The 18,388-nt window shown below is 38.5% G+C and overlaps 1 protein-coding gene across 1 annotated transcript in view; it reads left to right on the top strand.

Moving 5' to 3' along the window:
• LOC126251949 (aminopeptidase N-like) overlaps positions 1–18,388 on the top strand; it is a 278,934-nt gene that overhangs the window by 154,935 nt on the left and 105,611 nt on the right. Inside the window, exon 13 of the mRNA XM_049952717.1 lies at positions 1,185–1,386. Coding sequence (XP_049808674.1) covers positions 1,185–1,386 — 202 coding nt within the window. The remainder of the gene's footprint in view (positions 1–1,184; positions 1,387–18,388) is intronic.

Raw genomic sequence — 18,388 nt, 5'->3', positions numbered from 1 at the left:
AAAGTGGGGGATGAGGGAGGGATAATCAGTCCATAAATCAACAGCAGAGATTGTTATCATTGGTAAAAAAAACTTATCTCAAATTACTCTCAGTGTCAAGCTATCCTGTGTGATTTACTATCCTGTATTTGTGCAGTTAGAAATAAAAAGTAATTCTGCACACTTCAGTGTTCTATAAATTTGAAACTTCTCCCTTGAGTACCTGTACATTGTTATGATTACTTGAGTTTTATCCTTCAGTAGAAAGCCAAAAGTATATTTTTCTATATTTTGGTCTGCAAAAAACTGCTTGATTCAATAATTAAACTTTCTGTTCAATGATTTCAACTTCTCTTTTCTCTATATTTATTCAACATGAAGATAATGTTATATTTAACAGCTCTATCTATGTTGTCAGAGCATGTTCAGACTGGCACAGAATATCTGTCTACCTCTTCAAAGGTCTAGAAATCTTCATCTGTCTTTTTTGGTAATGTCCTATGTTTCAGTTAAATAAATTATCATTGCTTTTTTGAAAACTGATAGAATGTTTATTGGCAACTTGACATCCAGGATAGCATTACCTAATAAGTCTTTGAGCCACTCACATAGCTGAGAACCTATTCTGGAGGCATTTGATGTTGCCCTATAAGATAAAATACTATCTTTGGGTTTAAACAAAGTGACAAAATGTGGTTAGAGTGGCACTGCCATCAAACCAACCATACTTATACCACAATTAAGCAGTAAAAAACTGAATCTCAATATTTCTGCAGTGGGCACGTTAGTTTATGACTGCTGCAACAGTCTACTGTACCAAGGATAAATAGCTCAGTCAAGATGTTAATACAAGACTCTCATATCCACTAGCAAACTACAGAAAGTTGTAATTAGAAACTAGTGTGTGAAGAAGCTGGAGGAAACTTACTTTGCATTCTACATATAAGAGTGGGCCTCTTAAACCACTAACCAGCTCTGAAGTAACTGCCTTATCACATTTCAGTAAATGTCACTGAATATTAGCTTCAAGAAAATAGTGTAATGAATAAAAATGGTAAACACATTGCAGGTCTATACAAAGTTCATGAGAAAAACCTGAAAATTTATTGGAACAATATTTTTAAGATAGCTAATAAACTGTTTCATATAGTTTGTTTTGGAAATTGTTTTCAGTATAGTTGTTCTAATGAGTAATATTTATGTAGGATGCATTTACTCGAAATAAATCAGATGGATCATCTGAGAGGAGAGGAGATCTGTGGTACGTGCCACTTGTGCTTCTCAGAAGTGACCAGAGAGAAGGAAGATTGTTGGACCAAGTGCTCTGGATGAAAAAAGAAGAAAAAATTACTTTAGAAAACATGCCACCATCTGACAGTTTCATTCTTGTTGACCCAGACATCATAGGTCAGTATTTTAAATATTATATTGCATGTGTAATTATTTCTGGGAGTTTAATGAATAATGACATGAGACAAAAATCCTGCTATAGTGGAAGAAGCAAAATCAAGTGCTGATAACTAATGGTGAGTCTCTCTCACTTGGAATGTTACTTTTAGTCAGAACACAGCCCAGAATGTCTTTTATGCTTGTTGGTTATTGATAATGTTATAATGTGTAACCTTCACTAAAATTTTGTTTATTACAACAGAAAATGTCCTTCATTGTATGCACAGGTTCAAAATTTTTGAACACTTTACTTTTCAAATGTAAAGTGGTTTATGTTGCTTTCTGTCACCCTTATGCAGAGTAGGAAGCATCAGTTCACAATAAAAGGTCTGTTCAAAAACTTCTGGAACATTCATAATTTTGCACCAATGGTGTGTTGGAGTGAAATTCATTTGGTATCCCTGCTCACACTTGTGCGTAATGTGTATCTGCTGGAAGTTTCATTGTTGTATATCTGTTAAATCTGAGCTCAAGAGGGTAATCAGTAAGCCAAAAATTGATTATTTTAGGACACTCCTCAGAGACATTCACTGGACTGATGTTTACAGTGCTCATGGCATGAATGAAAAATATAACATTTTTGCTAATAAAGTGCTTACCTTATTCGAACACTGCTTTCCCCCAAAACTTACCAAGGTTAGAGCAAAGTCTACAAAGAAGCCATGGATTACTCGAGGAATAGGGGTATCTTGTAAAACAAAAAGAAAACTGTATCTGTCAATCCGAAACATTTCCAATGTTGATGCTATAGCACATTATAAGAAATACTGCAAAATATTAAAGACTGTAATACGGATGTCAAAGCAAATATATTATAAGGAAAAGATAGTCATATCAGATAACAAAATAAAGACAATATGGGATATAGTGAAGGAGGAGACCGGTAGAACCAGACATGAAGAGGAACAAATAGCATTAAGAGTAAATGATACATTGGTGACAGATGTGTATAGTGTTGCAGAACTTTTTAACAAACATTTTATAACTGTTACTAAAAAGATGGGGTTGTCAGGTTTGGTAGATGCTGCTATGGATTACCTTAGACCAGACATTTCAAGTAACTTCCATAATATGAATTTGACCCTCACTACCCCAACAGAAATAATGTCCATCATAAAATCTTTAAAATCAAAAACATCTAGTGGGTATGATGAAATATCAACAAAGTTAATTAAAGAATGTGATTCTGAGCTAAGTAACATATTAAGCTATCTGTGTAACCAGTCGTTTATCAGTGGAATATTTCCTGAATGGCTGAAATATGCTGAAGTTAAGCCACTGTTTAAGAAGGGAGATAAAGAAATAGCATCAAATTTCCGTCCAATTTCACTGTTGCCAGCATTCTCCAAATTTTTCGAAAAAGTAATGTACAGTCGTCTTTATAACCATCTTATCTCAAATAACATACTGTCAAAGTCACAGTTTGGATTTCTAAAAGGTTCTGATCTTGAGAAGGCTATCTACACTTACAGTGAAAATGTGCTTAATTCATTAGACAAAAAATTGCAGGCAACTGGTATATTTTGTGATCTGTCAAAGGCATTTGACTGTGTAAATCACAATATCCTTTTAAGTAAACTAGAATATTATAGTGTAACAGGAAATGCTGCAAAATGGTTCAAATCTTATATCTCTGGCAGGAAACAAAGGGTGTTACTAGGAAAGAGACATGTATCAAGCTATCAGGCATCATCCAACTGGGAACTAATTACATGTGGGGTCCCACAAGGTTCCATTTTGGGGCCCTTACTTTTTCTTGTGTATATCAATGACCTTTCATCAGTAACATTACCAGATGCCAAGTTTGTTTTGTTTGCCGATGATACAAACATTGCAATAAATAGCAAATCAAGTGTAGTCTTAGAAAGATCAGCCAATAAAATATTTGTGGACATTAATCACTGGTTCCTAGCCAATTCTTTGTCACCAAACTTTGAAAAAACACACTACATGCAGTTCAGAACTTGTAAGGGGTGTCCCAAGAGTATATGTCTAAGTCATATGGGATTATTTTTTGGGGTAATTCATCAAGCCAAGCTAAAGTTTTCCAGACACAAAAACGTGCAGTAAGAATTATATGTGGTGTGAACTCAAGAACATCCTGCAGAAGCCTGTTTAGGGAACTAGGGATACTAACTACTGCTTCCCAATATATTTATTCCTTAATGAAATTTGTCATTAAAAATATATCACTTTTTCAAACCAACAGCTCAATTCATGGAATCAATACTAGGAATAAGAATAATCTTCACAAGGATTTAAAGTTACTTAGTCTTGTACAAAAAGGTGTGCATTATTCAGGAACACACATTTTCAATAACTTGCCAGCAGCCATAAAAAGCTTAACAACCAATGAAATTCAGTTTAAGAGAAGCCTAAAGGATTTATTGGTGGCCAACTCCGTCTACTCCATTGATGAATTTCTTAGTAAAACCAACTGATTTGTATATAAGTACAACATAACTTCTGCACAATTTCAGTGCAGTAATGTGTTCACTGAAAATTTGTGTGTGTGTGTGTGTGTGTGTGTGTGTGTGTGTGTGTGTGTGTGTGTGTGTGTGTGTGTGTAAGTATAATCTAACTTCTGCACCATTTCAGTGTAGTAATGTGTTCCTTGTAAATAAGTATTACAGTAGTTGTATTACATGTTTATTACCTTATAAATAAATAAAAACCTTTTTTATTTTAAATTCAGTGCATTAGTATTTGTAAAATGACTCTTAGTGTTCATTAAAAAATGATGATCATTCCACTTGGGACCTGTGGAATGGTACATTAGCTTATTTGTTTTAGTTGTAAATATTTGTGATGTATTGTTGTTTTTCTGACATGTTCCACATCCTGGAGGACCTCCTCACTACGGATCAATTGGAATGAAAGTAAATCTAATCTAATCTAATCTCAGTTATTGTTCATTGCTGTATTGAGCAGAACATTGTGTCACACAGTTTGTGAATGTCAAGATGGCAGAGTTAGGGGAACAATACAACTGCACTAAATTTTGCATGAAACTGAAGGAAACCTTTACAGAGACACAGCAAATGATGCAGGAAGCCAACAGTGATGAGTGCTTCAGCCATACTGGTGTTACAAATGGTTCACAGGCCTTAAAAATGGCCAGATAGAAGTTAAAGGTGACTCTTTGACGTCTAACAATGATTCTCATGTCAAGAACACCAACAAAATTGTGCATGCTAATCAAAGACTGACCGTCTGAGAGATTGCTGAAGAATTTAACTTATTAGTTGGATCATGTCATGAAATCCCGACACAGCATCTTGGAATGTGTTGTGCTGCTGCTGAGTTTTTCCCACGGGTCACGAGTCAAGACCAGAAAGACCTTCACCTTGCAATCTGTGAAGAGCTTTTGGATCACACAAATGAGCATGGGATGTTCCTTAAGACAATCATAACTGGCGATGAGATGTGGCTCTACAGTTATGAAGTTAAGACCAAGGTTCAACCTTCACAATGGGTCAGGAAAGGTTCTCCAAGATTAAAAAAAAAACTCATCACGTCAGGTCAAATGTCAAAGGCATGCTGATAATTTTCTTTGACTTTGAAGGATTAGTTCATCATGAAATCACACCACATGGACAAACTATTAATCAGTGGTATTATCAGGACATGTTGTCATGCCTGAAAGAAAATGTGAGAAGAAAACAGCCTGGAATGTGGTGAGACAACTCATAGCTCTTGCATCATGATAGCACATCCACACATTCATCCCTGTTGGTGTGTGACTATTGCACAAAAAATGAAATCACAGAGCTGCCTTATCCTTTATACTCTCCAGACCTGGCCCCTGAGGATTTTTTTTATTTCCAAAGTTGAAAACCCTATTGAAGGGCAAATCATTTGCAACAATAGATGAGATATAAGAAAATTCACAGATAGTGCTTCATGTGATCCAGGAGAGGAAATGGCATTGGGAATGGTGTATCAATTGTGGAGGGCAGTATTTCGATGGAGACCATGGAAAATAAGTAAAAACTAAGTGTACAAAAAATTTGGGGACGAAGTTCTGGAAATTTGTGAACAGACCAGATATATCATTCAGCAGAGTTACATTTTCATTTTTCCTTTTGAAATGCGTCACCTGAAGTTTGATGAAAATCAATCATGTTCTACATTTGTAATGTTTTGCTAATACTAAGTGCATGAAGAAGACTATGTTAACCCATACAGAAGTAAAGTACTACTGTAGGTATCTCTCTTGCACAGGTGGCCACTTAACTTATTAATAAGAATCAGAGCACTACATCGATTAATTGCACCACAGAAATAATTATAAACCCAGAAATGGAAAACGTATAACATGGAGTCCCAAAATGTACACTGCTGAGTCTGCTCCATTATATAAATTACAAGCCAATGGCCTTGGACGAGGTTTCAACAAGTCTTATGTTTGCTGAGGGTACAAGCATACAAATCAAGGGTTCAAGCACAATCGCACCAGAAACAGCCCAGAAAATAGATGGTCAGGACTATCTTCTAAGTGACCCATGAAAAGGTTGGCACAAGAGGATGTCATATGGTCAGGCTCATTGATGATATCTTCAGGATCTGTATTCAGGGGCAAGACGCATTATCCTCATTCTTCCTCAACTTCAGCACCTTCTCTCCCATCCACTTCACCTGATTCTTCTCAACCAAATATGCCACCACCTAGGACATTGACTTCTACTGCTCTGATGACTCCATCCACATCTCTGTATGTATCAGACACCCCAACCATCAACAATACCTGCATTTCCCTAGCTGGCATTCCTCCCACATCAAAAATTACTCCTATTCATAATAGTACCTTAATAAGACTCCTTGGCACTGCTGTCTCAGCATTTCAAGCTGTAAATAGTCAAACTTCTTGAACATGTACTAATGACAGCCTACTTCAAGTGCAGTGGAGAATTTTGTGAACAGATGGGTGGAGTGGCCATGGGATCCGCACTGGCTCTAGGGATTGCAAATCTCTACATGGGACACTTGGAGGAGGTGGTCCTTCAAACTGATTGCCAGAAACTCAAGCACTTCTTCCATTATTTCAATGATACTTTGGCGGTATGGGAGCATGGTGGACAGGCTCCAGATGAGTCCTTGGACAACTTTAACAGCATCCATCAAAACACTGCTTTCACCTTGGCAGTAGAGGACAATGGTTGACTCCCTATCTTGGATATACTAATAAAGAAGAAGGCAGATGGTACACTAGGCCATTCAGTTTATGGGAAGAAGACCCACACAGACCTGTACCTGCTTGCAATGAGCTGCCAACATCCAGTGGACGTTTTCTGATGTAAGGACAAATCATATCCTTCAAGTATTCAGCAAGTGAGTATGTCAGGGCACCAATACTGTTAATAATAGGGCACAGAGGCACTCCACCTCAGGCTCAATGGAAAGATACATATTTATTCCAAATGGTATATACTGTTAAATATCATGGCCAAGAACACCAGCAGCTCATTGAACTGCAGCAACCTAACAAGTTGGCAGTTACTGAACATTGCCTATTCGCAGAATGGATTGTGACCATACTGAGTATTTGATTTAGTCTAACTTCTGGGACTGTGTAATTAAATAATCTATCAAGGTTTGAGTAAGAAAGCCCTTATTAGCTATGAAGAGTGACTACCTCCTTAGTAAGACCTGGGAACCTGCACTGAGTCTGGTTCAGAAGAGGAAGGGGATATCCTATGATGAACTGCTGAGGGGGGGGGGGGGGGGGGGGGGGCAAGAGCAACAGCAGAAACGCCACCAGCACATGTTTATGAGCACAACCCTCGGACAGAATGGTTGATGGCAGGAGGCCTGTGTCCAATGGACACTGATGTCCAATCATTCATGTGTGAACTATTTCATCAAACTAATGAACTGCCTATTGGGTGTCTGTTGGATGGCAGTGTCATCATGCAAAATACTATCTTCATCATGTGACATGCTTGAGAAACTGTTTCATTCGCAGTGTGAATTCTTGCTGCTCCTGCACTTTCTGCTGTGTGTCTTCTATTATTGAACATTGTCCACAATCTTGTGCTGCTGCTGCTGACCTGTGTCTTCCATGGCAGAGCATTGTAAATATTCACATCTACATCTACATGACTACTCTGCAATTCACATTTAAGTGCTTGGCAGAGGGTTCATCGAACCACAATCATACTATCTCTCTACCATTCCACTCCCGAACAGCGCGCGGGAAAAATGAACACCTAAACCTTTCTGTTTGAGCTCTAATTTCTCTTATTTTATTTTGATGATCATTCCTACGTATGTAGGTCAGGCTCAACAAAATATTTTCGCATTCGGAAGAGAAAGTTGGTGACTGAAATTTCGTAAATAGATCTCGCCGCGACTAAAAACATCTTTGCTGTAATGACTTCCATCCCAAACTCGCGTATCATATCTGCCACACTCTCTCCCCTATTATATGATAATACAAAACGAGCTGCCCTTTTTTGCACCCTTTTGATGTCCTCCATCAATCCCACCTGGTAAGGATCCCACACCGCGCAGCAATATTCTAACAGAGGACGAACGAGTGTAGTGTAAGCTGTCTCTTTAGTGGACTTGTTGCATCTTCTAAGTGCCCTGCCAATGAAACGCAACCTTTGGCTCGCCTTCCCCACAATATTATCTATGTTGTCTTTCCAACTGAAGTTGTTCGTAATTTTAACACCCAGTTTTGTTGAATTGACAGCCTTGAGAATTGTACTATTTATCGAGTAATCGAATTCCAACGGATTTCTTTTGGAACTCATGTGGATCACCTCACACTTTTTGTTATTTAGTGTCAACTGCCACCTGCCACACCATACAGCAATCTTTTCTAAATCACTTTGCAACTGATACTGGTCTTCAGATGACCTTACTAGATGGTAAATTACAGCATCATCTGCGAACAACCTAAGAGAACTACTCAGAATGTCACCCAGGTCATTTATATAGATCAGGAACAGCAGAGGTCCCAAGACGCTTCCCTGGGGAACACCTGATATCACTTCAGTTTTACTCGATGATTTGCCATCTATTACTACGAACTGCGACCTTCCTGACAGGAAATCACGAATCCAGTCGCACAACTGAGATGATACCCCATAGCCCGCAGCTTGATTAGAAGTCGCTTGTGAGGAACGGGGTCAAAAGCTTTCCAGAAATCTAGAAATACGGAATCAACTTGAGATCTCCTGTCGATAGCGGCCATTACTTCGTGCGAATAAAGAGCTAGCTGCGTTGCACAAGAACGATGTTTTCTGAAACCATGCTGATTACATATCAATAAATCGTTCCCTTCGAGGTGATTCATAATGTTTGAATACAGTATATGCTCCAAAACCCTACTGCAAACCGTCAATGATATAGGTCTGTAGTTAGATGGATTACTCCTACTACCCTTCTTAAACACTGGTGCGACCTGCGCAATTTTCCAATCTGTAGGTACAGATCTATCGGTGAGCGAGTGGTTGTATATGAGTGCTAAGTAGGGAGCTATTGTATCAGTGTAATCTGAAAGGAACCTAATCGGTATACAATCTGGACCTGAAGACTTGCCCGTATCAAGCGATTTGAGTTGCTTCGCAACCCCTAAGGTATCTACTTCTAAGAAACTCATGCTAGCAGCTGTTCGTGTTTCAAATTCTGGAATATTCCATTTGTCTTCCCTGGTGAAGGAATTTCGGAAAACTGCATTCAATACCTCCGCTTTAGCGGCACAGTCGTTGGTAACAGTTCCATCGGCACTGCGCAGCGAAGGTATTGACTGCGTCTTGCCGCATATGTACTTTACATATGACCAGAATTTCTTCAGATTTTCTACCAAATTTCGAGACAATGTTTCGTTGTGGAACCTATTAAAGGTATCTCGCATTGAAGTCCGTGCCAAATTTCGTGCGTCTGTAAATTTTAGCCAATCTTCGGGATTTCGCGTTCTTCTGAACTTTGCATGCTTTTTCCGTTGCTTCTGCAACAGCGTTCGGACCTGTTTTGTGTACCACGGGGGATCAGTTCCATCTCTTACCAATTTATGAGGTATGAATCTCTCAATTGCTGTTGCTACTATATCTTTGAATTTGAGCCACATCTCGTCTACATTTGCATAGTCAGTTCGGAAGGAATGGAGATTGTCTCTTAGGAAGGCTTCTAGTGACACTTTATCTGCTTTTTTAAATAAAATTATTTTGCGTTTGTTTCTGGTGGATTTGGAAGAAACAGTATTGAGCCTAGCTACAACGACCTTGTGATCACTAATCCCTGTATCAGTCATGATGCTCTCTACCAGCTCTGGATTGTTTGTGGCTAAGAGGTCTAGTGTGTTTTCGCAACAATTTACAATTCGCGTGGGTTCGTGGACTAACTGCTCGAAATAATTTTTGTAGAAAGCATTTAGGACAATCTTGGAAGATGTTTTCTGCCTACCACTGGTTTTGAACAAGTATTTTTGCCAACATATCGAGGGAAGGTTGAAGTCCCCACCAATTATAACCGTGTGAGTGGGGTATTTATTTGTTATGAGACTCAAATTTTCTCTGAACTGTTCCGCAACTATATGATCGGAGTCTGGGGGTCGGTAGAAGGAGCCAATTATTAACTTAGTTCGGCTGTTAAGTATAACCTCCACCCATACCAATTCGCACGGAGTATCTACTTCGACTTCACTACAAGATATACCACTACTGACAGACACAAACACTCCACCACCAATTCTGCCTAATCTATCTTTCCTGAGCACCGTCTGAGACTTCGTAAAAATTTCTGCAGAACTTATTTCAGGCTTTAGCCAGCTTTCTGTACCTATAACGATTTCAGCTTCTGTGCTTTCTATTAGCGCTTGAAGCTCAGGGACTTTCCCAGCACAACTACAACAATTTACAACTACAATTCCGACTGTTCCTTGATCCAAGCACGCCCTGTATTTGCCATGCACCCTTTGAGATTGCAGCCCACCCCATACTTTCCCGAGGCCTTCAAACCTATAAAACCGCCCAGTCCACACCACACAGCCTCCGCTACCCATGTAGCCACCAGCTGAGTGTAGTGAACTCCTGACCTATTCAGCGGAACCCGAAACCCCACCACCCACCACATCCTCACATCAGCTCTGCCCCTGCTCCTGCTCCACACCTGGCCACCTTCTGAGATGATTGCCTTGTACTCCAGGTGCCATCCATCCGCAGCTGCCCATTTTGGTTTTTCTTCTACCTTCTCCAGACACTGTTCATCTTCTGTGGCTTGCTCCAACTTCTTCTTCTTCTTTTTCTTCTTCCTCTTCTTCATCTTCTTCTTTTCTCTCACTGTCTTGGCTCTGCCCCTAGCTTGCGTATAGATTGTTCATGTAAACAAGAGGTTATCAAAGCCATTTCATGTTTTGGTTTAATATTGGGCTGAGTGGGTTGGACATTTCAACATGGCTGCCATCTATTATGGATTGTCAATAACTGTTTCAGATTTATCACCTCAATTACATAATTGTGGGAAGTTACTAAAAAAATTATGAAAATAGACATTTTATAATTTGAAATTTTGAAAAATGAGAAAAGTGTTATTTTTATTTTGCTAATTATATGCTACTAAAATGTTTTATAGACTGTAATGATTTCCTTTCTGAGTATATAGTAAATGCGTCCATGAATGACTTTTTTTTTCTTTTTCTTTCACTTCAGCATGCTAAGAAATGTTATACTGAGTGGCAACAAAAATTTTTTGTTCTGTGTACATGAATTTAAGGATAGGGAAAAGACTACTTATAAACAAAGTGATTATTTTACAAAGGATCAGATTCAGGATGCAAAGAGTGCAACAAGATTATCTAAAAAAAAAAAAATAAAAAAAAAAAAAAAAAAAAAAAAAAAGATACATTCTGTATTATACAAGTATAGGTTGGCCCAGGAATAAGAGGAGGCAGTGCATGATGAGGAAGGATTGTGAATATTTTGATATTTTGTGTAAAACAATGAAACCAGTCCCCTCCTTTAATAATGAAAGTGGATTTTGTTTCCACATTTTATTTTCATTAATAACTTGTGGGATATATGTGTACTGATTTTGCAGTATTTCAAAATTACAGAAACGTTTCTATGGCACCCTTGATGTTTACTAAACTAATTTTTAGCCTTTCCTCTTAACTTGATTGTTAATTATTAAATATAGCAGAGCCAGAGCTAATTCTAAGTAGAGGTGAGAGGCTTGGCCCACACAGGATCCTTCTGGGATTACTGTTAATTGCTAACTGGACTGTCACAATGATGCTCCATCACCATACATTGTTCACAGCTCTCAAATTTCCTTCACCACATGTGCACATCCTGCCAACTTCCAGTGGCATCATCTCAGTCGGTGCCACATCTATGTCCAGCCAATGGCCAACCAAAGCCCTTCCTGTGGTGTTTCCTTTGTATTCTGCAAGTGTATTTGTTTGCTTTTGCTTCTGTTGTTGCTTTTTAGGCATTACATAGCCCACATATGTGACAAGATGTCATAGTGCCACCATGTCTCTTCAGTATGTATGTTGAAAATGTAGGAGTGGGAGCATGGGCAAATTAAAACGCAAACCTCAACAAAGTGACATAAGATAGTCATTCTTAACTTACTGGATATGAGATTGCAACTGCAATGACATATGACATAAGAGTCCTTAGCCATTCAAAATTGAGTAGCAGCTGTTGCCACAGAAAAACAGATTTAACATGACAGGGAATGTGTCTACTGGGATACTAGATAAAATCAAGCTTACCTCATATGAACATCCTGTATTGTAATGTCAAAGTATTTTGTCCATGTATGTTAGATCAGTATGCTTAGTTACACAATGGTATGTGGAGGAGAAGATGTGGAAGGGACAAGATGGCTGATGTGTTGAACGGAAGTTCCTTATCTTTCATGTCATGTGGCAATACGAGACTGCAACATTAGGGTTGAATTCTTGTCTCAGTGCAACACAAATGGAAACAACAGCATGATGCTCTTAGAGCTTTCCACACAAGAAGATGCAAAGCAATGATTTCAAAATAAGTATGTTACATGATGACAGTCAGGACTGAGCAAACTACTGCAGAAATGTTAAAATAGTTGATGCAAAAATACAGAATAAAAGTTGACTAGCAGTAACAAAAAATCTTTGCGACATAAATAGCAAAGGCTAGCATCATCAAAAAAAAAAAAAAAAAAAAAAAAAAAAAAAAAAAGCATAAAAGGTGGAAGAAGAAAATCAGTGCTAAGGAACGTCAAGCTAGATGTACAATCATGCATGTTATGCAGCTGAATCATCTGTAAAAGCTGGTCAGATGACAGCTTCAAGCATCCAAAACATTTTACATTATTGAATGGCAAAGCAATGGCTCAAGAGATTGACATGTTTATGGTGACAGTAAATTTGGGGCAGATAAGAGTTTAACAGAAGTCATGGTAGAATCACTGCTAGGAGTCAAAGACCCTGTTTAGTATGCTGGATACTTGGGTGGGGACACGTATCAGTTAATAGCATGGTCACAATACTGGCACCAAATGAGCAGCTGTTGACACAGCAATGAAGGTGATCGAGTATGTAAATAAGGACTTCAAAAGACATTTGTGTTTAGGCAGTTATTTCACACACTCTTCAGTGCAGGAGTTACAGAGAAAAAGGTAGCCATGGAAGGCTGAAATGGTATGTGAGACTTCTGTGTTGCTCCACCATAAGTAGCAAAAACAATTTCTTAAGCGATAAGCAGTGTTGTTTCAGTTGGGTCATTGCAGGATCATACAAGCTAATGACAGAGTCATATAGTAGTTTTAAATGCAGATGTGTGATACATGTTTGGTTGTAGTTTGTAAGCATGAAGATTTGAACTTTTTGTAAAAAATAGAGGGAAACATTCCACATGGGAAAAATATATCTAAAAACAAAGATGATGTGACTTACCGAATGAAAGTGCTGGCAGGTCGACAAACACACAAACAAACACAAACATACACACAAAATTCAAGCTTTCGCAACAAACTGTTGCTTCATCAGGAAAGAGGAAAGGAGAGGGAAAGACGAAAGGAAGTGGGTTTTAAGGGAGAGGGTAAGGAGTCATTCCAATCCCGGGAGCGGAAAGACTTACCTTGGGGGAAAAAAGGACAGGTATACACTCGCACACACACACATATCCATCTGCACATACACAGACACAAGCAGATGTCTGCTCTTTCCTCTTTCCCGATGAAGCAACAGTTTGTTGCGAAAGCTTGAATTTCGTGTGTATGTTTGTGCTTGTTTGTGTGTCTGTCGACCTGCCAGCACTTTCGATCAGTAAGTCACATCATCTTGATGTGACTTACCGAACGAAAGTGCTGGCAGGTCGATAGACACACAAACAAACACAAACACAGACACAAAATTCAAGCTTTCGCAACAAACTGTTGCGTAGTAAGTTAACGTCAGAAATTTTGTTTGTATAAACCTACTATGTACTGCAAAATGAATAAGAAGGCATCATATGTTTAAGCATGTGTTGGCTCCCTCAGCTAGGCTTTCGATGAAACTTCCTGTCACCTTGCAAACAGGTCACACATGGCAGAACCTGATTGAGTGGCGAACACACTAGATATGTGTTCTTCACGATTGCAGTCTTGGTGCAGAGACCTGAAGGGCTGTCACAAAAAGCCCACTTTGAATCCTTCTATCACTGGGCCAATCTGCTCCACCACGTATGTATGACTCACCACTGAAAACCCAAGCAGGCTGGGAGAAGCTGTGGATGTGATTATCACAGAACAATAGATATGGTGGGTCTGTTCTTTGTTTTATTAGACCAAATTGGATATCTTGCAGCTAAACATATGGAACAGTTGAAAAAAAGAAAGAACTGCCATCTGAGTAGACATTGGCGTTACAGATAATCAAGGTACTGAGGTTTTCAGAATTTCTGAGCATCAGTGTTGTATTTCTGTTAGTATTTGGCAGTTATGAATGGATAAGTAATCATTATGGTTTGATGATACAAAAGGGTAGTATCAAATGAAGGAATCCGTGGAGATATGAGAAAAATATCCAGGCATAACCAATGGTGTGGCTGTGAAGAGTCTATACGTAATAAAAGAAGTCCTCTTATATGGTATCTGGTAAGAACAATAGTCTGCCCAAATATGTGCATGGCACCTTATGGAATGGAAGAACCAGTTGTTACACCACTGGTGGCCATTATGATGGGGGGAGGGGGGGGAGGTGATGCGTAAGCTCTGTCTTCACTTACGTGCATGTGGCTGTCAGTTGACAAGAGTTTAAATATCCTATGTGGTCTAACATGCTGTAGTGTACTATATGTTGAACAAAATCATGAAATTCTCCATGTAGTAGAAAGGGACCCATATGGGACACCAGTTTGTATCATTGTTGAGTATAACAGTGAGCTGAACATAGAAACATGGTCTTATAAGTCCTGAAAATAGAGACCAGTAATCCCTTGATGAGAGGTTTCGCAAAAGGTACCACATTTACCCAAGTATACTACAAGCTTGAATATAAGATGACCTCCATGCTTCACCGCCTGTTCTTTTTTAAGAGGCTTCTTTAGAAAAAATTATTTTTAACATATTCTGACTAATCAAAATTGCAAACTGTTTTACTGACATAAACCATATGCCAAAAAGTTAACACTATATTTATTCTAAACTCATGTCATTTATTGACTGTCTACATTCTGATAACACTAGGAGAATAATATAAACAAAAAGAAATGGTTTACATTAAATTTTAGACCATTTTCTTTTCTACCTTTTTTGCTTTCTAGAAAAGTTGTCTGTCGTATCACTATTTTTAATGATCATCATCACCATCATCATAATCACATTAATAGCACATCTGTGAAATTTCTATCTTCGTTGTAACAAATACACTGAAGTGCCAAAATAACTATTATAGGCTTGTGTATTCAAATACAAAGATATGTAAACAAGTGAAATATGGCACTGTGGTTGGCAACGCCTTTATAAGACAACAAATGTCTGGCGCAGTTGTTAGATCATTTTCTGAAGCTACGGTGGCAGGTTAGCAAGATTTAAGTGTGTTTGAAATTGGTGCTATAGTTGGCACATGACCAATGGGACACAGCATATCTGAAGTAGCAATGAAGTGAGGATGTTCCCGAACAACGGTTTCATGAGTATACTGTGAGTATCAGGAATCTTGGAAAAACATCAAATCTCTGACTCCGCTGTGGCCGAAAAAAGATCTTGCAAGAATGGGACCAATGACGACAGAAGGGCAACCGTTCTGCAAATTTATGCAGATTTCAATGCTGGGTCATCAACAAGTGTCAGCGTGTGAAACATTCAATGAAACATCATCGATATGGACTTTTGGAGCCGAAGGCCCACTTGTGTACCCTTGATGACTACACTACACAAAGCTTTACACCTCACCTGGGCCCATCAACACTGACATTAAACTGTTGATGACTGGAAACATGTTGCCTTGTCAGATGAGTCTCGTTTCAAATTGTATCGAGTGGATGGACATGTACGAGTATGGAGACAACCTCATAAATCCATGGACCCTGCATGTCAGCAGGGTACTGTTCATGCTGGTGGAGACTCTAATCATGTGGCGTGTGTGCAGTTGGGATGATGTCTAGATATGACTCTGATGGGTGACACATATGTAAATATCCTTCTGATCACCTGCATCCATTCATGTCCAGCGTGCATTCCTACGGACTTGGGCAATTCCAACAGGACAATGTGACACCCCACATGTCCAGTATTGCTACAGAGTGGCTCCAGGAACACTCTTCTGTTGGCCATAAAGCTCCACAGACATGAACATTATTGAGCATATCTGGGATGCCTTGCAATATGCTGTTCAGAAGAGATCTCCATCCCCTTTCGGATTTATGGACAGCCCTGCAGGATTCATGGTGTCAATTCCCTCCAGCACTAGTTCAGACATTAGTCAAGTCCACACCATGTTGTGTTGTGGCAGTTCTGCATGCTCGCAGGGGCCCTACACGGTATTAGTCAGGTGTACCAGTTTCTTTGGCTCTTCAGTGTATTTTGCTGTTTCTTCCAAATATGTTACTATTCCTGAGATTGTTGTTATGGTACTTCTATTCTGACATGAAAATGTTACAATGTCTCTTACTTCCAAACATGTCGTTGCCCATCATTCTCTCATTGATTGTATAGAAACAGCTGACACAACTCTTTTCTATCCATCATAAATAGTGGCATGCATCAACAACATTACTGCAAGAAACATGTAAGTACACCACTGGCCCCTATCTAGACTATTACCATACCCTGCAGAAATGAATAATATTGTTGAGTATTTGTCCAATTTTGAAGTCAGTTCAATGTTGACTACAAATTGATTCAGACAAACTGCAGTTTGAATGTAGGAGATGCTCATAAAAATCCAATGAATATGGTACAGATTCCCATGGTTGGCAACACAGTCCACTTTGCTTCTTGCTCACCACTCCCCTCTCTACAATCTTCCTAGCTCTCGACCAAGCTGGTGTCACTGTTCCTCTTTCAACGTTTCTGTAGTGCTGAGCTTGATCAACAGTGAAAAACACTACAGTTTTTTCTAGTGTGCAAGCCACATGTAACAACACCAATTAATACATAAATAAAAGATTATAATTACAATTCAGTCCCATTCATGAACTTTTGCTCATCCGCAATCTAGTGATGTCTGTTGATATGGGTCTTGCGCTGTAATTATTCTCATGATAACAATTATGGTCAGTTTAATATGACTTATTTCCATTGTTTGACAGTTCATTCTGGATTAATTTTCCTTCTGTTTCAATTGAATGTCAACATCATGTTCTAAAGGTGATTAAAAGCTGGCAGCATTTTTCCCCAAGAGTTTAATTCGTGCACAGTGACTGAATTTCTCATTTGCAATTCACTTAGTAAATCATTATGATCTCTCATAAACAGATAATATATTGGTCTGGGTTCTGAATCAACTAATGCTTTTTGAAGGACAACATTTCCATTTTTGAATGTTACCTTTACTTAAAATGGCATTAATGTTAGTGTGTGGTATCTACTTATGTATGAGAATGTTCATTTCAGACCTGTTCAGAAGTCTGTAAGATAGAATTTAATGCCATTTCCTCCTGGATTCCACAAAATTGTCAAATTTTAGTCAGAGAAATAGACCATTGTAATGGCTAGTTAATAGTTTCTTGCATCGATACTGTATTCAGTGCTTCGGCATACTGGGAAAACTTGAGCCTGTTGGAATGTGAGTATTGTTGATTGAGCCCTGTCCTTTCAGATTCTTCAAAATAAAAGTGCATGTGACCTCAATACACAAAGCTTCATCTCTAAATGTAAGACAACCCATATAAATGTAAGACTATCACTATATACTGTACTAAACAATGTAAAAATGTTGACCTCAGCTGTAATAGTTTAATTAGGACATATATAAGACAATCCTGTGTTTTTCAAATGACGAATTTGGGAAAACATTTGTCTTATAATTGGGTAAATGTGGTAATTGCAATGCTGATATAAATGCACAAACAGTCAGTTACTGATAAATAAGTGAAAATTATTAGATTGAGAAAAAGTGGGTAGACCAGTTAACTGGTGCAGAACAACTTGCATGAACAAACTCGATCATAAGGAGAAGGCAAAATGGAATATTGGATCTATGAATCAATAATAATACTTATAAAACATCCAACATGTCATATAACACCTTCACGCTATGTTTTTTCCTTCTTTTTTCCTTTTCTAGAAAAACTTGCCCCAAGCTATGCATAGCACAATACTAGCACCTCTTCCTCTTTCTGAACTCAGCATCTCACTTATTACAAAGGGATACTGACTCAGTTCCTCAGGATAGTAAATGGGAAGTTGTGGCACAGAAAATAGCCCAGAAATCACCAGTGTGTGTGTGTGTGTGTGTGTAGTGAGTGAAATGTTATGAAACAATTTGTGTGTATTGCGTGCAGTGACTGATAGTGAGATATGAGCGAACAATGTG

The sequence above is a fragment of the Schistocerca nitens genome, chromosome 1 (genome assembly GCF_023898315.1).
Source record: "Schistocerca nitens isolate TAMUIC-IGC-003100 chromosome 1, iqSchNite1.1, whole genome shotgun sequence".
Classification (NCBI taxonomy): Eukaryota; Metazoa; Arthropoda; class Insecta; order Orthoptera; family Acrididae; genus Schistocerca; species Schistocerca nitens.
The sequence above is the reverse complement of the archived record's forward strand: the minus strand, read 5'-3'. Positions and strand labels throughout refer to the sequence as shown.